The sequence below is a fragment of the Silurus meridionalis genome, chromosome 10 (assembly GCF_014805685.1).
Source record: "Silurus meridionalis isolate SWU-2019-XX chromosome 10, ASM1480568v1, whole genome shotgun sequence".
Lineage (NCBI taxonomy): Eukaryota > Metazoa > Chordata > Actinopteri > Siluriformes > Siluridae > Silurus > Silurus meridionalis.
In genome coordinates this window covers 9,643,588-9,666,232 of record NC_060893.1, presented here as the reverse complement: position 1 = coordinate 9,666,232, position 22,645 = coordinate 9,643,588, and the positions used below count along the sequence as shown (strand labels likewise).

Below are 22,645 nucleotides of genomic sequence, written 5' to 3'. Positions count from 1 at the left end.
AGTGTTGATTTTCCCCCGCACAAAAAGTGGATATTTAAGTTCCTGTTGCTTCCTGTCAGCTCAAATTAATAACAAGGTGTTTCTGTCTACAGAAGTGATGCTCACTGGTTGTTTTTCTTATCATTCTGAATAGACTAGAGATTGTTGCGAGTGAAAATATATGTATATATTTTCTGAAATATTCAGACTACTCTTGCTGGCACAAACAACCAGTGATTGTTGAAATTTATACATTATCCACTTATTACAAACCCGATTCCAAAAAAGTTGGGACAATGTACAAATTGTGAATAAAACCAGAATGCAATGATGTGGAAGTTTCAAATTTTATTATTTAATTTAGAATACAACACAGATGACATATCAAATATTTAAACTGAGAAAATCTATCATTTTAAGGGGAAAATAAGTTGGGACAAGGCCATGTTTACCACTGTGTGGCATACCCTCTTCTTTTTATAACAGTCTGCAAATGTCTGGGGACTGTCGCATCTTCCTTTTTATGATGCGCCAAATGTTTTCTATGGGTGAAAGATCTGGTCTGCAGGCTGGCCATTACAGTACCCGAATCCTTCTTCTACGCTGCCATGATGTTATAATTGATGCAGTATGTGGTGTGGCATTGTCATGTTGGATGCAAGGTCTTCCCTGAAAGAGACAACATCTGAGTGGGAGCATATGTTGTTCTAGAACTTGGATATACCTTTCAGCATTGATGGTGTCTTTCCAGATGTGTAAAGCTGCTAATGCCACATGCACTCATGAAACCCCATACCATCAGAGATGCAGGCTTCTGAACTGAGCGCTGATAACAACTTGGGTTGTCCTTATCCTCTTTAGTCCGGATGACATGGTGTCCCAGTTTTCCAAAAAGAACTTCAAATTTTGATTCGTCTGACCACAGAACAGTTGTCACAGTTTTGTCACAGTTAATTTTAAATGAGCTTTGGCCCAGATCATGTTTAGATATGGCTTTTTTTTTTACCTATAGAGTTTTAGCCGGCAACGGCGAATGGCACGGTGGATTGTGTTCACCGACAATGTTTTCTGGAAATATTTCTGAGCCCATGTTGTGATTTCCATTACAGTAGCATTCCTGTATGTGATGCAGTGCCGTCTAAAGGTCCGTAGATCACGGGCATCTAGTATGGTTTTACGGCCTTGACCCTTACACACAGAGATTGTTCCAGATTCTCTGAATCTTTGGATGATATTATGCACTGTAGATGATGATAACTTCAAATTTTTGAATTTTTCTCTGAGAAACTCCTTTCTGATATTGCTCCACTATTTTTCGCCCCAGCATTAGGGGAATTGGTGATCCTCTGCCCATCTTGACTTCTGAGAGGCTCTTTTTATACCCAATCATATTGCCAATTGACCTAATAAGTTGCAAATTGGTCCTCCAGCTGTTCCTTATATGTACATTTAACTTTTCCAGCCTCTTATTGCTACCTGTCCCAACTTTTTTGGAATGTGTAGCTCTCATGAAATTTAAAATGAGCCAATATTTAACATGACATTTCAAAATGTCTCACTTTCAACATTTGATATTTTATCTATATTCTATTGTGAATAAAATATAAGTTTATGAGATTTGTCAATTATTGCATTCCTTTTTTATTCACAGTTTGTACAGTGTCCCAACTTTTTTGGAATCGGGTTTGTATTTTATGCATTTTTAAATTGTCATATTATTATTGTGAAACGAATAAATGATTTGATAGTTGCATGAATGTAAGGGTGTTCCTAATAAAGTGGCCTTAAATGTGCTTATAATTGCTCGAAATAATATACCTGATAATTATATGCAAAGACATTACTAAAGTATTTCTTCTGTGTTGTAAGTTGTGTCATGTTTCAGCGGTATGGTTACATGATTTAGAACGATTTACTGGGTTTTAGGGAAACTACATATTGTTTGGATCAACATGATCACAAATAATATGGGGGAAAAAACTTTTTCCTTTAGCATTCCATCTCAAATTTCCTAAATATACTTGGTAGGAAAGGAAGTTTCCTAAGTTCATATCCAAGGACATGGAGATGATATATGTGGAGGAGCTGAGGTCCTCGATCAACCTTCTAATGGCAAACCTGGAGAGCCTTCCTGTAGCCAAAGACTTGAAGCCCAAAATCAAGCCAAAACTGACCCCCATGAACAGCTTTCTGGATATAGGAGATGAGAATGATCTGCCACTCTGCAAATCAGATGTAGTGCTGTCCTTCACCCTGGAGGTAAGTGGGAAGTATTCTACTTAGTCCCTACATGTTTTGCTGTGCTGTTAGGGTTCTGGGTGCGAGAGGAGACGCAAATATCTGGGCTGGCCATAATAATTGGATTATTTCCATTTCATTTGCTTTTGCCAATTTTTCGTCCTCCAAGAATAATTTAGTCCAAAGGGCTTTTTCAATGTATGTAGCATGTAAACCCTGCCACCAGCCGTCGAGTTGCTGGGTATGACAGTAAGGTTAATTACCTGACACTGTCTGCATAATTAGGCATACACACATCAGCTGGTATTTCACATGTTTTGAAGGAAAACACCCCATGGGAACACAGCCAATTGTACACTTGTTTTTGCCCTATTTATACACATGCTAAGGAGAGAGCAGAAGAGCTCAGACTTCTATGCTCTCATCTCTGTATACAGTATTTATGTTCAATAACTAAAGCAATGTTCCCCAACCTGGGTTCCACAGACAAACCCTTAGGGCTATGGCACAATGACAGGACCTGGTGGACTATTTATAAAAAGCAAATATTACATATATTTATTATATATATAGTTTACACAGTGTTTAACATTACATTAATGAGTTTCACAAACAAATAATAATTTAAATCTAAAATGTAGTGTAATGTTAGTAATCAAATGTCTGAAAATATTTTTTTTTTTTTTTTTTTTTTTTTTTCTTTTCGTTGTTTTACAGATTGTGATCATGGAGGTACAGGGACTGAAGTCAGTGGCACCTAACAGAATCGTCTATTGCACCATGGAAGTAGAAGGAGGAGAGAAACTTCAGACAGACCAGGCTGAGGCCTCAAGACCACAGTGAGTATAGATCACCCCGAATCCTGATCTAGTTTGTCTTTCACCACATCAGTGTTTGGATTCTATAGATCCTACATCAACTAGTGGACCACGGTGCAGATATGGACCCATAAAAACAACCACACACTGTCCAGCAAGCAAAGTAGACAATTAAATGAACAACTGACCATAGATCTGTGACTAAAACATGAAGCAGTGCAAATTCTGTAAAAGATTTTCCCTTGAGGCGTATCCATGAGTATACATTTATGTAGTCTGTTTAACTGAAGGCAGCTCATTAAGAGCAGACACTAGATACAGAGCGAGAGACATTGGGCCAGATGGAGGAGGGTTTTGATACACTTCTAGATATACTTTCACAGTTTATTTTTTCAGTTTATGTACCATCCAAATCATTATCTACAGTCATGTGGACTCTGTAAACAACCATTAACCCTATGTGAATCACAGCATAGAGCATTACTTACTTATGTCAGAGGCACACTGGTGAATGTGCCCTTATGATAAAGGCAATCTCTCTAGGCAGAAACAACAGCAAAGTAAAACTGCTTTTTTCTTTAAATCAGCATGGTTCCTTAATTGGCCAGTAAATGCTGTCTGCTGTATAATTCACAAGATTTCATTAGTACTAATGATTGTATAAATGTCAGTACCACTGTTTTGTTTTAAAGCCTTTTTGGTTGTTGAAATGGGAGTCCTGTAAATAGTCAATTCAGAGTCTGCACTTTAGAGACCTTGGAGCCAAAGCCTGTGCAGTAGATATGACTAGTTAAAGTTATGAGTTAAAGTACAGTATACATTGCTGAATATGTGAAATTGGAGAAGTATCGTTTTCTCAGGTGTATTGACTTTATCATGGTTAGGAAAAGCCATTGGAGCTAGCTGACATAAATTTGTCATTTTAATCACACTAATGTTAGTATATGTAGCTAATGAAATGTACCAATGAATAAAATATGATATTAAGCAACATTTACACATAACACAACCTTTTTTTAATGATGTTTTTCTAGTTCTGACATGTACAACTTCTTTGAGTTTTCACTAATGAAATAAATAGTAAATAATTATTAAATCACTTTAGCTTGGCTTCCACCATCACTATGTTCACACACATTGATTTGCTAGTTATGATATGACTACAAGCATCTACAGCCTGTGGTGCATCTGTGTGCGTGAGGCTTGAATTTCATTGCTGAAACATAAATCATCTCATGAACCATGCTCTTCAATTTATCAGTGATTAATTTATGTAAGACACAGTCATCCTAAGGAGAAATACTGAGTATTAAGATATTATGGACAACTGAATTTGCACAAATGATTGATTTAAAATGACAGTTTACCATCTGTACCTCTCACTAAATTGAGAATATTGTACTGCAGTCAACCACTAGAGGGCATCAGAGACGTTTATATTTTACTATTATTCCCCTGTTATGATATATGTAAAAAAATACTTGCCACATCTGTGCTTTACTTTTAGAGCTTCTAAAAATGACAGACATACCTAAACTAAAAAATGTATGAAATTCAGCCTTAAATGTTTAAAAAAAAAACAAAAAAAAACCTATTTGAATATATTTGTGTGTTGACTGGTTGTGAGTGCACTGTGAGGAAAAGCTACTGTTCTATAGGAAAGTGTGTCAAGTTTTAAATGTTTACCTTTTTCAAGTGGGTTAAGCATACACTATGTCTAAGAACAATTATGGTATCTGTTGCATGCTACATGCTAAAACCTAAAGCTATAAAGTTATAGCTGCTTACTCTATCTTTGTTTGGGGTCCTGATTGTAGCTCCAGAGGCTGGGATATTTAAATAGCAGCTAAGAGGAAAGATTCATCAAGTTGAGACAAGCTCCGCTGCACATGGTATTTGACCAAATGCAGGCTGCCCTTTGCACGTGTCATCTAAAGCCCTGGATGGATCGATAGTTTAGTTCAATCTCATTTAATTTCCTCATTTAGAATCATCTATCATCCAGCAGAGTGCGGGAAAAAGAAATGGTTCATTTTTTGGGAAAGACAATAATGCACAAAAGAGGGGGGTGGATTCATCACTTAACCTTTAATAGAGAAGCAGAGATTTAATGTAGTGATTTATTCTCTATTTCAAATTGAAACAACTTTTTGAGTAATTGAATTTAGGCCTGGCCTTTTGGATAATCACATCGTATTTACCTTACATGCAGATGGCAGAAGGCTCATTTATGCAAAGAAATTCAGTCCTAATTATGCAGAATTATGTTAATTATAATAAATCTGCGTCATTATTGTGTGTCATTCACATTTTCATATCTATATACTTAGAGATGGAGAGGACATGTATAAGGACAGTGTGACAGCAGTGAAATGTGCAGTAGGAACGACAGACTGGTTCAAGGTGGAGATAGGGCTGCATCAAGGATCGGCTCTGAGCCCTTTCTTGTTTGCAGTGGTGATGGACAGGTTGACGAACGAGGTCAGACAGGAATTTCTGTGGACTAGGATGTTTGCGGATGATATTGTGATTTGTGGTGAGAGTAGGGAGCAGGTTGAGAAGAGCCTGGAGAGGTGGAGATATGCGCTGGAGAGAAGGGGAATGAAAGTCAGTAGGAGTAAGACAGAGTACATGTGTGTGAATGAGAGGGAGGGCAGTGGAGTGGTGCGGCTGCAGGGAGAAGAGGTGGAGTCAACAGTGCAAAGTAATGAAGAGTGTGTTAGAGAAGTGAAGAAAAGAGTGCAGGCAGGGTGGAGTGGGTGGAGAAAAGTGGCATTGGGGAATAGGGGAAAACAAATACCAAAGGGTGTGTGTGTGTGTGTGTGTGTGTGTGTGTGTGTGTGTGTGTGTGTGTGTGTGTGTGTGTGTGTGTTTGTGTGTGTTAGTGTGTGTCAATGTGTCAATGTATGTGGTCAGAACTATTCAGTGCTATTAGTGGTAATCGGTTGCCTTAGCAACCAGTAGGTTTAGAAATGACAGCTCTGCTTCCTATAAGTATCCACTGAGCATTCTTTGTAGATCAAGGTCATTTAAAGTCTCCCCATTAGTGATTTAGATCTACATCTGGATATCTGTAAAACCACTTTGTGAAAATGTTTATTTAAAATCGCTGTACAAATAAAATTGAACTAATGTTTAATTTATCCACAGTAGGAGTGTGGTTAGTAAGCTACTGAATCACACTGATAAAATCTTATTTGGCTTCAAGTGTCTCACCACACTGGCCAGCAACAGCACCTGCTGTTTACTCTGATAGAATAGTTTTAAACAGCTCCAGGTGACACATGGATCCGACTGACTGGACACACCTCCAGGCTCTTTTCACTGAAAGGCTATTTTAGGAGACGTCTTCATTTTGTGTGTCTGTGTGGGTAAGAGAGATCTTCCACATGAGCGCCTGTAATTCCGAGCAAGATGCAAATGTTTTTCATCATGTTTCATTCATCTTGTACCACAGTGGCTTGCTAATAATGAAGCAATTTGTAAATTGTTTTGTTGTGATGTTGTAGACAATCTTAGCATTGAAAAATGTTAGACGCTGCTGACTTAACTTATTTATACGAATGAGCAGTTGAGGGCTTTGCTCAAACGCCCGAGTGGGAGCTTGGAGGGGCTCGGATTTGAAGCTTTTCCCCACTTAAATTACAGAAACTATAAACAATCAACACATCACAACACAAAATAATAATTCCATGATAACAATAACATGTAAAAATGAGAGCAATAATATTTATTTATTTTTCAACAAGCACTACGGTGTGAACCATGCTGTGACTGAAAACTAGTCATACTTTTCTGATTGTCGGATCTGAGCATGCAGGGGCATGATGATTTTTATGTAGGCTAATAACTGCATTTCATTGCCTCTGTACATGTACCTTGCACAATGACAATAAAGTTGAATCGAATCTAATCTAATCTAATGGTCTTTTTATGTCTTCGCCACTAGGTGGCGGAGGCTTTTTGATATGGGTTCTTTCCAGAGTCTAAGTAATGGTTTATCTCAGGAACGAGTGCTGTAATGTCTGTAGATTTTATATGGAATGTTCATTGTAGCCTTCAGATAAACAGATTAGATTTAGCAGATTTAAGGGTATTTAAGGCATACAAATGAATAATGTTAATAATAAGAAGAAGATCTAGAGTGCTACTTGTTTGTTTGCTGTTTTTAAATCCTCTGTATACCCCACACTATAACGAAGACAGTTTCGAAGCACAAATATGAGTCAAAACAAAGCAAAACCTTTTCAGGGGACAGGAAGTTTGCCTGTCAGGCCAGTAATGATATTTAATCTGATCTGACCACATGGATCACTACTGATACTCTACTATTCTTGAACAGCTTGAGGTTTTCACTGACACCATGTGTGTACCTAATGGTCTTGTGTTTGTCTGCAGATGGGGCACACAAGGAGACTTTACCACCACTCACCCACTACCTGTGGTCAAAGTGAAACTGTTTACTGAGAGCACTGGAGTCCTGGCTTTGGAGGACAAGGAGCTGGGCAGGGTGAGTGTCACAGTCCAGTCCTGCAGAGTTTGGCTGGATCCCTCAGTCATCACACCTGAGTCATTTCAGCTCTGTGTTACAGTCTACAGGATGAACTAGGTGTATTGAGTGAGTCCCTGTGAACACTCCTGATTTAGAGTCGAAGCCATATTAAAGTCAATCTGAATCAAATCCCCATCTGCAGTGACGGAGAAGCAATACATTCGAATTCAAATGCTGTCTTTGTTTTACAACTCAGTTCTGTAATTTCACTCTTGTGCATGGGTGAAGCATAAACTCAATAACTATTTACCGAGATCTCAATACACTTTATATACCTATTTAAATAAACAATGTACAAAGATACTGGTTCAACCTTTAGCCACATTATATATTATGATACTCATTTTATAGCAACCACTGACAGGCTGTGCATTTCACCCCTAGGCCTTTAGTGGTGTCCTACCTGAATCAATCCACTTTTTAATACCATCAGTATAACACCCTGGCTATAGAAACTATCAATATTATTCAGAAATGCAGTATAACAGAGCTTGTGATGTTTGCTACAGATGTAACAGAGTTTATGTAAAAAAAAATAAAATAAAAAAAACCCCTTCACATCATGTGTTGCCAGGGTGAAAGTTACCTGTGTGTCGCAAATGACCCTGGCAACACATGATGTGACTGTTAAAATCTGATTGAATAGAATCTTCAACATAGATCCTGGACACAGCGCACCCGAGACAAACGCTGTAAAATAAATACAATAGACTATTGGGAATAATTGAATACATATTTATAGACAAAAATATTTTAAAATGTGTCAGTGATTCTGCAGAAAATGCCTTGCTGTCCCTGACTGCAACATGGGAAATCAAAATAAACGCGTCTGTGTATGAAATGTTCGCTGTCCTACTGACTCGTATCACAAATTTTGGGCAAATGAGTTTGTAGTTACATGTTATTGCTACACTGAAAAGGCTTATGTAATAGTTATGTAAAAGTAATGATGAGACAAAGAACAATGTTTAGTTTTTAGGCACTTTAAATCCAATCCCTTGTATTAGCTGACACAAAAGTGTTTGTGTGTTACAACTTTAATGTAAGAGTAAAGGGTTACTGATTTACTAACTTTACCAAATCATGTTTTGCTGATGATCTTACACTGTTTAGTCACTTAATAAATGAACAAAACTGCATAAGGGAAAAACAATAAAGGGAAAAAAAACTCAAATAGTTCACTTTGGAGTGCAATCATTTTTATTAACTTAAACCCATAAACTACTAGTTTTGGCCGGGTTAATTGTGTGTGTGCTTAATGAAAGAAAGCTCAGAAGTCATTACAGCTCAGGCTCCCAGGGTAACAGATGGAGACTCCCATTAGAGACCCTCAGTATGCATCTGCTCCTCTTTTATCTACTTTGTTCTCTCTTTAGTGCATCTCTCTATATCTTTTTCTTCTTCTTTCTTTAATTCATTAATTAATTCACCTTTTAATCCATATTTTGTCCCATTTGTCACCATTTGTTCGTGTGTTTTTTATTTTTTTGCTCATGTGTTCTCTTTCTAACCAGGTGGTACTGAACCCAACAACAAATGGGCCCAAAGCCACAGAGCTGCATAAGATGATCATCCCAAAAAACAGCCAAGACACAGACCTAAAGATTAAACTGGCTGTGCGTATGGACAAACCACCAAACATGAAGCACAGTGGGTATGTTGACCCTTTATTCAGCACAATGATGAAAGTGTTCAGTTACTTGGAGCTGTTATGTGCTGGACATTTCACTTAAGAAGAATAATGGTTATAAACAATATGCTTGGGGGTAAAATTGATTGGCCAGGCAGAGAAACGATTGATGCTGATGACATACACCTGTAATGCAGCTTTACTCTCTTTTATGGATGGATATTTTCATTGCAGAAATGTTCTATATATTTTATGTATCTTTTACAGAAGAGATTCCAGATAGTATTTTTTTCATTTTTATTCCAAATTCATGAAATAAAAACAAGGAAGACTGAAAACTTAAGCCCAACCACCTCACTGTAGTTTATTGATTCAAATATTTGGGAGAAAATGGAGATTAGAGGAATTTGACCCCTGACCCACATTAAGCTCTTACTGAATATGAAAACTTGTCTTAATCACTGAAAAACTCTTTTACATGAAACACGAAACGAACAATTTTGGCATGAAGCAGTGGTGTCCAATCTTTTTCACAAAGCTGTTGGTTGTGGGTGCAGGTCTTCATTCCAACCAAACAAGGGCCACACCTGATAGTCCGTTGAAAATAAAGATCTAAACAGGTGGAGTCTGGTGTGACTTGGTTGGAATGAAAATTTGCACCCACACCGGCCCTTTGTGAAAAAGTTTGGACACCCCTGACATAAAGTCATACACTCAGCAACTAAATCACATTTTTATGTTAAATAGTTTCTGCTTTGAAAAAGATTTGATTCGGTTTATATTTGAAGTGGTTTGTATTTCCACATGAGGGCAGCAGAACTCTTCTCTGTAGTCACTCGTTTTATTTATTTATTTATTTATTTATTTATTTATTATTTATTTATTTTTAAGAACTTGGATAAATGTGACGGATAAAAAAAAGGAATTACAGCTGGCCTTGCATTTGGTTCTGAGTACTGAAGAGCTGTCTGTTTATTTGTAGAGGGTTCATTAAAAACCACTTCAGTGTAAGGAACACTTGCAAATTCACCATTAAAGACTGTTGTTGATATCTGGAGGTCAAGCATTAGCGGAAGGAATTCAATCACTGCTCATATTACTTAACAAATAACAATAACAAAAAATCTATCATTTTGTGCAATGTTCACTCATTCGTAGTGCTGAAATCTAAACTGCTAATAAGTAGTCATGGGCGCAGATGAAGGCAGTTCCCATAGCCACTATAACGCTGTGCTATTGTAAAGGGTGAGACAGGCAGGCCTTTGCCATCAGCCTGTTAATGATGGAGGCGCTCCAGCAGGCTCTCACTATAGAGCTGCTCCCTGAGAGACCTGTGCTAATTAGCAAGAGCCTCTTCAGTCTGTCGTTACCTTTTTATATCTGACCCCACAAAGTGATTTAAAAGCCGTCTTGGACCTTCAGTTCTGGAGGAGATTTACATTTATACCCAGAGCATACATTCTCACACATGGTTTGATATACGTATTAGTTTAATGTGGTGATTTCAAATTGGGATTTTTTTTTTTTTTTTTGGACAGGGAAAAATGACTTAGGTAGATAGAAAGTTGTGTGCTGGCACAGGCAAGCATTCATACATCTAAAAAAAAAATTTTTTTTGCTGTAAGTATTGCAACTAATAGAACAGACATTGATCTGTCACCTGTTTCCCTGAACTCGTGACACACTCATAAAGCACATGAAAAGGCTGCCTGCTGCTGGGCAGTTTGTGCAAAAACTCTACAGCTGCACTTGACTCGAGCTAGATGTTATTTTCCTTTATGCAACACCTCAACAAAGTCCGACTGCCACCGATCCCGTTCTGGGTCCTTCAGGAGACTTGAGATCTACATAAATGATTGACATTTTTTTCCTTTTTGCTGCCACTCTATCGTTATAGCTATCTACACACCTTGATTGACAGTTAGAGCTTTACTCTAGGTCACTAAATGCTAACTTGCACACATGCACACACGCACACACACACCTGAGGACTTCCATAAAGGGAAAAAAGATGCATTGAAAGGGGATTTTCAGGTTGAATGCCCCCCATTAAAAGCAGCCATCTGTTGAGCAGTGGAGAGACTGAAGAACTATTGAGTTTGGCAGCATGACCCCTCCACAGCTCTGAACAGGAGAGTTGCCAGCTTCAGGCTTTTCTCGCTTTTGTTTGTCTGTCTGTCTTTTTCTCTCCCTCCATCACTCTCTCAGACTCACTCACTTAATCTTACTCTTCCTCCACTCATTTCTTTCTAATAGCTCAGTAAACCAGTCATGTTTTCCTTTCAACAAAAAGGAGAAAGCACATAGATCAAGACTTTATATCTGGATGGAAGTCCATACCTTACCTTTAATGGAACTTAGAGGCATGAGTGCTTGAGAATTCTTACTAGGCAGTAACTCTGCTAACCTTAAAACACCATTATATTAATTCTTTATTTTCTCCTTTTTTTTAATCCTTCTTATATTTTTAACTTATTGACAAATTTCAACTTATATTAACTGCGATTGTGGGTTTTTTTTTTTTTTTTTGCTTTGATAGAGCTCGTTTTGCCTTAAACAATAATGATAAAAAAAAAATAAAAAATTCACGTTCAGTATGTTATTCAATAATAAATCATACAGGATTTATTTTATACTGATTGTCGGTGGTGGAATAGTTTTTCCACATGAGGGCGCTGAAGGCATGTAAAGTGGTTAGCCTTCTACCTTGACCTCTCCTGTTTGCAATTCCCCCACCGAAGAATGTGGATGTGCTTTTGTTGGCATATTGGTTTGCCACCCCAACCCATTATGTTGGCATAAATAATAACACATTGTTTATATTTTTTCTACTTACGAGTACATCCAGCACACTAAAATCCATACTAACGTCTTTGTTACACTCGTCTGTCTTTTACACGTGTGAGCCACTAAGCACAGAGCTCTAATTAGGCTTCATTTTTTTCCATAACAGACAATCGTGTCTTTTTCCTCAAATTCAACCCCTCTGTTGATTTAGTATTTGTCTAAAGTTATGCTTTTGTTTTATGCTTAAGCTATAAATCTTTTCTTTGTTTTGCTTTTGGATTTTTGTTTTTTCTGTTTTTTCCTTTTGTAAAAAAGACTTTTGTCTTCAGGTCAGAGCTAAGTGAAGAGCAGTGGCAGGTACGTGCGTGAACGGATTTCTAGTCGTCATACTGCTCCATACTGATAGTGTCTCAATAGGGCTGAAGTCAGATAAAAAGGTGTCACAGAGTAAACTGAATATAATTTTTTATAAGTGGATGATTTCTTCTTCCAAGGAACATTCTTTCCTTACTTTCCAGCCTTTTCAAGTGTCCACAACACGGCAACTTTTGCTATGAAGGGATTTTTTTTCCACTAAAGACGTTAAGATATCTGTTGACTAAGTAAATATTGATTGTACTGTATGTTTTAAGTCATTGCATGTGTTTTTTCCCCTCAAGGTACCTCTATGCATTAGGGCAGAGACTGTGGAAACGATGGAAGAGGCGATATTTTGTTCTTGTTCAGGTAAGTGCCGATAAAGTGAGTGAAAGTGTCATCTCTTTATGTAGCTCATCCTACAAAACAGTAAAAGCATTATCCGGGCTGCTATCTGTATTTTCTTTTTCAAATCGTGTTTGAAATTGTACTCTTTATCTAGTTTTTTAATGAGATGGCTGTTGAGCATTGCTGTTTTATTACAGGTCAGTCAGTACACATTCGCCATGTGCAGCTACCGAGAGAAGAAATCAGAGCCACATGAGCTCATGCAGCTGGATGGATATACGGTGGACTATTCTGATCCACAGCCTGGTAAGTTTATACTTTTTAAATTTCCCAATATTAAGAATAAACACGGATTGCTGGCATGTTCCATCCTTTTGAATCAGTCCTCATTGTAAAAAAAAAAAAAAAAAATTGGAAAGTTCTAATTAAGGTTTAATTAAATCAGCCTGTGAAAGATCACACTTTGAATAATTTGATAATTTGACTGTTCCGGAGGTCTGTGTGTTACCCCTTTTTTTAATACTTGCAGAACTTCTTTTTTTGGCTAACTTCCAGTATCTCTCTAAAGTAAAGTATCTCTCTTTTATTGCTGTCAGAATGTTATGTGATGTACACTTATTATTTAGAGAGGCAGAACGTTTCGGTCAAATCACGATGAAACGACACATAGAGAAAAGAAAGTGTCAGATGTCTAACTGAATGTTTAGTCGAGCAGCTTCCTGTCATCAGAACGAAGATTTCACCTCCCCAGTCGTTTTCTTTTTGACATGAGGAAGCTATAATATGATGATGAATTAGTAGTCTATAGGTGAAAGGTAATTTTCTCAGCTTACACACTGTCACTTTGTTATACTTATATCCATAAGTATTTAGACAGTGACACAATTGTTGTAGTTCTACATCTTTAGATGACAGTGGATTTAAAATAAAGTAGTCAAGATTTGATTAAAGAGTAGACTTTCCGTTTTTATTCGAAATATACAAATATTGCATTAACTGTTTAGATTATTTTTCCTAGCCCCTCAATTTTCACACTCGCTAAAATAATTGGTCAAGTGTATATAATTATGAGGATTAAATTATAATGCTTGGACTCAAATTATTTGAAGTCATGGATTGCCTGAGTTTCCTAACTTGAGATGCATTGCCAGGGCTTCAATAGCTGCTTGTTTATGGGTCTTTTTTCCCTTCAGTTTTGTCTTCAGTAAATGAAAAACGTGCTCAGTTGGGTTGAATGACTTGCCGATTTAAGAGCAATTCATTTATTTGCTTTAAGTGCTTCTTGGGTTGCTTTTGTTGTATGTTTTGGGTCATTAAGCATTTGTACTTTAAAGGGCTGTTCTAACACATTAGATTGACTCGAGGCAGAAAGTATAGCTCTATGTACTGAACTTCAGAATTCCTCCTGCTACTTCTATCACTACTTCACACCATCAAAAAACAGCAGGGACCACGAACATTCCTTTAACATATTAAGGTAGGCAATTGTCTTAAACTGTGCGAACTATGTAGAGAATGTATGTAATGTTGTTGATGCGGAAGAACATGCAAGAAAGGATTTCATTGTGCATCGTACACTGTGTACACAATATATTTTGGTGAGGATCAAAACAAGTAAAATAAATAAATAAAACACACACACACACACACACACACACACACACACACACACACACACACACACACACACATATATATATATATATATATATATATATATATATATATATATATATATATTATAAAAAAATATATAATATATATTGACCCTCAACAGACAAAATGTGGTTGAAGTGTAGTTTCTTTAAAATCTTGAGTGCTCTTTAAGCAATGTTTGTCCTTCGTTTGGAAGAAAGACTCAGACACTGATTAACTAGACAAGTCTTTACATCTGTACTTTTTAATACATTATTCCTTTCTTCTCAAGTAGTGAAAAGTGCAAGTGTTTAACCCGTGTGTGTTTTTTCAGGTTTTTGAAGATGTTGACGGAGATTCTTTCTTAATAATCAAACATCTTTCCCAGGTCTTCAGGGTGGCCAAGTCTTTTTTAGTGCGGTAAAGGAGGGAGATTTGGTGATATTTGCAACGAATGATGAACAGGACCGAACTCTTTGGGTGCAGGCGATGTACCGTGCTACAGGCCAGTCCTACAAACCAGTACCTCCTGCCCAGAACCAGCAGCACAACTGCAGGGGGGGGAATATCCAGAAAGAGCCCCCTGCTTCATTACTCAGTAGGTTACATCTTCTCCATTAAGTGTTTAAATAAATCTAGATCGATTGTGATAAAAACTATTTTCTTTTTACCCTTATGCTGATAAAGTAAAGATTTTTTATGTCATGTGTGAAATAAACACGGTCAATTAATGTGAATGCAACACAACTTCCCCAAACTGCTACAGTTTCCTCACAGCCCTGAGAACTAGAGAACCTACTTTTCTAACAATTTTTTTCATGAGCAGGACATTAAAGTCCGTTCCTTAACTAAGCGCTGGTCAAAATTTAGCTTTCACCTTATTTGGCCTTCCTTTTAGTTTTGTCACTATAACAAGCAGAGACCTTCACTGCATCCAATGCTGACTGAAATTTTGGACAGTAATCAGAATAAAGTAAGAGTGAGCTTTGTGACTTGCACTGACTTTTCAGGCATGTGAGGACAAGCATTCCACTTTCCAAAAATTCTTAAATCTTCAAGGCCCTCCTCCTCCTCCTTGATTCTCACATCCCGTTGGACCTCATACAATATTTTTTTTCTTCCACAATTATTTCTATCATTTTATGCAAGCCAGAGATTTTTTTCAATCACAAAGTCAAATGAATTTGAACATGGCTGTGCAGAAGGCCAGTGTAGTGCAGTTTCCAACTCTCACTGATGGAGATGAAGGACAAATCAGACCAGAAATGTTAAACACAAGGATGATTTATTGGTGTTCTTAAAATGAAAGTGGTACACTTGTTGCTTAGATGCAATTTTTTTTTTTTATAACAACCTACTTCACACAGGCTCTCCAAATAGACCTCTATAATATGAAACGAAATATAATAAACGAGTATGACAGCACTTCCTGAAGTTCACTTCCTGAGGGTTTTATTTATTGTTATTTATTTGATCAGCATTATACACCTGGATTACAGATATTTCTGAGGCTCTTCATCACTGTCAGTGCTGTCCATTCACTTTAGTCTCTTAGTTGACCAGTGTGAACCTTTCATCCCATGGCACAGATGAGCCACAGAGTTTAGGATTACATTTCACAATGTGCCTGCGTACGCGTCCGTGTAGACCACATCATCCCAATAGAGCGCAGACGTCCCTTCTGTCCAGATCTGTCTGTCAAACTCAGGCATCTCTGGATAAAGTGACTGGCCAGGCTGTACCTGTGATTTGAGTTCTACGCTGTGTTAATATCTGTCATGAAGCTCGTGTCCACTTTGGTGGCTCACGTCGCATGGATGTGACTGCTGCTATGATGACGGATATGCGAGCTGGTCTGTCTCTTCAGTGCTGGGCATCATGCCTTAGCTCTTCAGCTCTGATTAGAGACGACGGCCCCTCGGTCTCCTCCTCCTCCTCTCGTCTACAGATAATAGCTGTAAGTTAAGGTTGACACAGATCAATATGATTCTTCAGTCGAACTGAATCTGTCAGGCTCACGCCTCGCAGATCAATATGAAGCTTCCCTCTGCTCTATTACTGCATTGAATCTATATCTTCTTTTGTCTCTGTTCTTTAATCTCTTCCTTGTTTGCTTTCTGCCCCCTGCCCAACAATCGTCTCTGTCCCCGTTTTCTGCCAAATGACATTGAGCAGTTGATGCTCAGATAGTAATGAATGTAATATGACCTATATTGGAATTAAAGCGAATGGGACAATGGAGAGGCGGACCCTTTTTCTGGGACAGGACAGAAGTGTTTGCGAGTCAATTGGAGAATTGCACTTCTTGTGTAGCGTTTTTGAGACAAGGGGGGGGGAGATAATAGATGCCCACAGCGCTCCTGGGCACACGCACAGCGCTTTTCTCTGTCCATACAACCATCCACAAAGTCATCAGCATGCCAAAAATGGCAGCGTTAATAAAAGCGATCACTAATGCCCAGCTCACGAAGGTGCCGCTGGCCATGCAGGCGTCTGAAGATGTGTCTCAAAAGCCTTGGTCTTTTGTGGGTGTTGTGGAGAGATGACCTCAGTCCGCATATGCACACTCTTACACAGCCAGCAGCAAGTGTTAGGCTTTTGATGGGTCTCCCATTAGCCGGTTTTCAGAATGCATGTGACAAATGCAATGAAAGGAGTGGAAATGAACTTGGGCACACTTTTAGTGCTCCCTCCTCCTCTTTTTTTTTTCTTTTTTTCAAAACTCTCTTAGCCTTACACACACACACACACACACACACACACACACACACACACACACACACACAAGTGTGCACATAGTCTGCCCTGACCCCAAACCCTTCACATCACCCATGTGTGTCATTTTCTTTCTTCGCCATGATGCGCTTGTCATCTGCTTGTTCTTTATTTATGAAAAGTGAGTGCAAATTGGGACGTGTGGAGACAGATGGTAATCACTCACACGCTCTCTCACACAAATGCACATATTTATGAAACGTTCACAAAGGTGTAATGCCTCGTTCAAGCCTGAGTTCCAGGCCAACTGCGTCTGACATTTGTATGTTTCTAAGGTGCCGTGACAGTGTAGTTCAGGCTGCCTCGTTCTTTTACCGGTGCTTCATTTAAGCTTGTATTTGGAATAACAGAAGAAAATTCAGAATGTGATGAAATTATTGCATGCTTCAGACTTGGAAAATGAATTACATATGCATCATTTTATCACACGAACTGTAGAAACCGAGAATTACAACATGATTAAGTAGGGAAGTTCTGTCAGATGATGGGGCCCCCTCATGTCTGAGGAGGGCTGTAAGTGTCAAATGTTTACAGATAATGCAGGAAAACTGGCTGTCACAGAGTAGCTTTGGCCAATGGAAGTGCCATGCAAATAAAGGAAAACAGTGATGCCAATGCAACCAAAGACAGATTTGTGTTCTTTACAGAGCATTCTAAAGTGTGAGGTCTGTTTTTCTCCTTCCCATATAGACCAGTTATATAATACACAGGCTTCGGTTGAGTCTAATAGTCATTACCCTTTATTACATTAATGTTCTGAAATTATGTTTTTTTAAATCCGTTTTATAATTTTTGCTGCATATTATTCTGCAGTTCAGATTACATTGTAAATGTGAACTTTGTCAAGATGCACGGCTGTGACACGCTGTTTGTGGCTCAGGTTTGGAGAGGGCAGGAGTCGAGGAGCTCATCTCTGCCGTTCCCTGCAGCTTCGATCACGCCAGCCTGTTCGAAAAGCTGCAAAAACACACACTCCTACACCGCATGAACGACTCCTTCTCCTGCCTGGTGAGAACAACCTATCTGTATTTGTGTCTGTGTTGTTTGAATGCGAGAGTGGAAACTGTGTACACAAATATCCCAGTAGAAATACGTGAAGCTTAAATTATATCGATAAAATTTAAGTTATATAGAAGAACACGGCGGAGTATCAAATAATAAATCATCGGTAGTACACACCGAAAGGAAGGAACTCTCAAACTCTCAAAACTGATATTAAATCGCTTTTCATTTTCACATCACTGATGGCAAAGATACCAAACAGCAGTGTTCTACAGCTAAAATAGTGTTTAAAGCGGTTGATCGGATGTGTATGTGTATATCTGGCTCTGTTTGGAGGTGTGTATGTGTGGGTGGATGTGTGTGATGGGGGGTTAAATGTCCATAGGGGAGGGATGTGGCCCTCCAGGCTAAGTGAGAGCTCACGCTCAAGAGGAGTATAAACGGTTCCAATCAATACACCACAAAAAGGAAACCCATCGTGCTGCTCCGCGCTCCTCAGCAGGGTGAAGAAAAGAACCGTGCTGTGACTTCCAATGCTTATATGTATGAGAAGCCAGACAGGAATGATAAGAGTCCTGCAAATGGTCCCATTTACTTGTCAGTAAACACTGCGCATGAGGTGGTGGAAATGTAATTTAGCAATGGAAGAATTTTTGTGCGTTATGTTGAAATATATGGATTTACATATATGGATTTACTCATATAATATATGAGTTTAAAAAACCTAAGTAACCAGCTTATGATTTGTCCTCCTTATTATATGTGATTTAATCTGGGCTCTGCTCTTTGTGAGTACACCAAGGCTTGCTAAAACCAGTGAGCCACAAAAGCCACTGAATGTGCTGCTGTTCCCATGATTCCTGGATTCCTTTGTGTGTGTGTGTGTGTGTGTGTGTGTGTGTGTGTGTGTGTGTGTGTGTGTGTTTGTCATATAGCTCAGAATTTACTATATGTACTGTAATAATAAGACCCTTAGGCATAAAAAGGCAAAAGTAAGGACAGCTTCTGTTGACACTTTACTAGGGCATTGGTCTTTAAGAGATGTGAGTATTGAGGCCTTAGATTTCTGATTTTCAAACCCCTGTATACCAAATCTAAATCTAGCCATTTCTTATTTTGCATTTATAGTGATGCAAGGTGCTACCAGATAAAGAAAATTATCCCCCCAGTTTATTGTATTTCTTTTTAATATCAAGTCAAGTCAAGTTTATTTCTATAGCGCTTTTTACAACAGACATTGTCTCAAAACAGCTTTACAGAATTTAACAGTTTAAGGTGAGCAAAGTGTATTTATCCCTGATGAGCAGCCATGGCAACTGTGGCAAGGAAAAACTCCCTTAGATGTTATGAGGAAGAAACCTTGAGAGGAACCAGACTCAAAGGGGAACCCATCCTCATTTGGTTGATATCAAGAGTGTGATTATAGTCCTAAAACAATACAGAACACTGGAGAGTAAGGAACTAACATGAGCACTGGAGTGTAAGATTACATTTACATTTACATTTACATTTGCGGCATTTAGCAGACGCCCTTATCCAGAGCGACGTACAAACGTGCTTTAAATCTCTAGTAATGAATAAATCTACACTGGTACGCAAGATTACAAACTCAATATAAATATAACTCGAATTCTACAAACTTGGAAAGTGCTAATTTAGGTATTTCAGGAAAAGGTAGGTCTTCAGTCGTCGCTTAAATATAATCAGGGACTCTGCTGTACGGACATCTAGGGGAAGTTCATTCCACCACCTCGGTGCCAGAACAGAGAAGAGCCTTGAATTGTACTTACCTCTCATTCTGAGAGAAGGTGGTACCAATAATGTGTAATGTTCTTTTTTAACAGTCTTTTACAGTCATTTGAGGTTATGGAACCAGAAGCTACTGAGCAACTCGTAAAATAGCTCAACATTTGCGATCATCATAGATCCAACACCAGCTTCTCCATGCCAGAGCCTTTAATATCATTTATTTTTTAATAACTGTGTCATAATCTAGTTACTGGCTAGTTTTTGGCAGGTGGGAGGAAACTGAAGAACCCAGAGGAAACTTACACATGCAGAGACTCAGCATAGACTCAACACCCAAACTCATGATTAAATGAGGGGAGCTGTGATACAGAGAAAATGTGTCAACATTCTCCTTAAAATATCAGATATGTTTAATTTTCTTATTTATCAAAATAAAAAAAAAAGTTACAAATTAAATCTCAGAGCGAATCCTTTTCAATTCTAAAACAAACACCTTTCAAATCACAGGACAAATCATTTTCCTTTTTCAAGGAAAATGAGTGCACTGAATGTACTGGCAAGACACATTTTTAAGTTTTGTCAGATCAGATCAGAAATTGGCTGCTCATTTAATTTATATTGGGATGCATTTTACCGCTTAAATACAAGCAACTGGTAGCTGCAATCCTCACCCAGGTTACAGATGCCAGCTGATTATCTCAGGTTTTAAGAGGCTGGGGGATGTTTACAAGCTCATGATGTGGGAATTTCAGTTGGCAGTATTGGACATTTGTTATTACAGGTAGGTTCTGGAAAAGGCAACTTTTTGTGTACCCCAGATAACCATTTATGAAGTAGTCTTAGGATATTGTTTAATTCATCTAGAACTCGTACAATTTTATCCTATTACCTGAGAGAGTTCACGTCTATATAATGTTTTAAATGCGCCATGCTGTGAGCTATTAAATATCCAAATTTGGACATTTATAACTTAAGTAACTTATTATTGGTAATTATTAGTTTTAAAGAAATGTAAATAGAATACATATTATATATCAAATGCATGCGAAATACAGCAAGCAAAATATTTAGCATGCAAAGACTTTCATAATCTTTATAAATTCCACGTTCACAGCAAGTTAAATGACCTTTTGTGTAACCAAATATATAAAAGAAAAGAATGCTGGAATTTGAGAGACATTTTCCGATGTTCTGTTGATTTGCTTACCTTTATATAATACCGAGTGTGTGAGTGAGTGTTTCCTGCTCTACTTATGCTGCATTTGTGATGACAAGTTGTAATAGCATAATTGCCTATCTAAGCACATAGAGCTGAAAAGTGTGTAACAAATTATGGATGCCTCTACAAAGTCTTTTGTTTGCTCTGTTAGAGTATGTCAAGCTCACAAAAAGCTATTTTAACTGCACTTTTACAGTTACAAGCCTAAGTGGCTTACGCTGCGTTTTTTTAATTCAGTATGCAGTATCTCACAAAAGTGAGTACACCCCTCACATTTCACCAACCATTGTAGTAGATCTTCTCAAGGGACAATACTGTAGAAATTAAACTTAGATATATTTTAGAGTAGTCAATGTGCAGCTTGTGTAGCAGTACAGATTTACTGTCCTCTGAAAATAATTAAACGTACAGCTATTATTATCTAAATTGCTAGCAACAAAAGTAAGTACACCCTAACATCCAGTGGTCAGTATAAGACAATTGAACCAAATTGTAATTGCTCTAATACAAGATACACAAATTTTGACGGTCCTGTCAAGCAGACAAAAGCATGAACATGATGAATAGGACATGTGGTTAGCATTGTTACCCAATTTTCAAAGGACAGTAAATCTGTACTGCTCATTGTACTGCTCAAATCTGCACATTGACAACTCGAAATATATCCAAGTTTTCAATTCTACGGTATTGTCCCTTGCGATGATGCACTGAAATGGTTGCTGAAATGTGAGCGGTGTACTCACTTTTGTGTGATACTGTATTTCATTATTTGAGTACAATATCACTCCTGCTCATGTAATATTGTACATTTAAGGGGTTTAATTCCACATTAATAATGTAAGCTGGAGTGTAATAAGAATTCTGGAAAAAAAAAACATTTGGAAGTTAATATTATAAAAGCGATTTAGAAAAAAATTATATTAGTAAAAGTTGAATTCACTCAGTTTATAAGCTCATACATATATTCTAGAGTTGTTAAGCAATAAATAGACCTTAAGCAAAAACAGCAAATGATGCTCTTGTTTAAAATGTCACATACAGTGATGGCATTATTTGCATTTGTAGTTAGCTTTATCAATACATCCTATACAAATGTTATATAGTCATGATTCTATAATTTGCAGGAGTAGGACTTTTCTATACGGACAAAATTATTGGGACACCTGACATTTCCCACTATATCTGGTTCTTTCCCAAACAGTTACCACAAAGTCGGAGGTGCAGAATTGTATACGATCTCTCTGGAACTGGTAGCATTAGATTTTCAGTTCATTTGAAACAAAAGACACAAACCTATTTTAGTATGAATTTGCTCCTGTGCACAAAGCCAGCTACATGATGATATGATACATGGGTTGTAGTTGAAGATCGTGAGTGGTGTGGTATAGAGCTTTGAGCTCAACTCTATTAAACACACCTCACATCAGTACCTGACTTTACTAATGTCATTGTGGAGGAATGACCACAAAGGTTCACAACCACATTCCAGAACTTAGTGGAACTTCTTCCCAGAAGAGTGGAGGTTATTAAAACAGCGAATGGGAACTAAATGTGGG

General features: G+C 37.8%; 1 protein-coding gene across 4 annotated transcripts in view; it reads left to right on the top strand.

Annotated features, from left to right (window-relative positions):
* Positions 1–22,645, top strand: part of cadps2 (Ca++-dependent secretion activator 2) — a 116,507-nt gene that overhangs the window by 59,491 nt on the left and 34,371 nt on the right. For all 4 annotated transcript variants that reach the window (XM_046859093.1, XM_046859094.1, XM_046859095.1 and 1 more), the window contains exons 5-12: positions 2,008–2,238; positions 2,935–3,056; positions 7,434–7,545; positions 9,102–9,241; positions 12,664–12,730; positions 12,907–13,015; positions 14,733–14,942; positions 18,000–18,127. In XM_046859093.1, the coding sequence (XP_046715049.1) occupies positions 2,008–2,238; positions 2,935–3,056; positions 7,434–7,545; positions 9,102–9,241; positions 12,664–12,730; positions 12,907–13,015; positions 14,733–14,942; positions 18,000–18,127 (1,119 nt within the window). The remainder of the gene's footprint in view (positions 1–2,007; positions 2,239–2,934; positions 3,057–7,433; positions 7,546–9,101; positions 9,242–12,663; positions 12,731–12,906; positions 13,016–14,732; positions 14,943–17,999; positions 18,128–22,645) is intronic.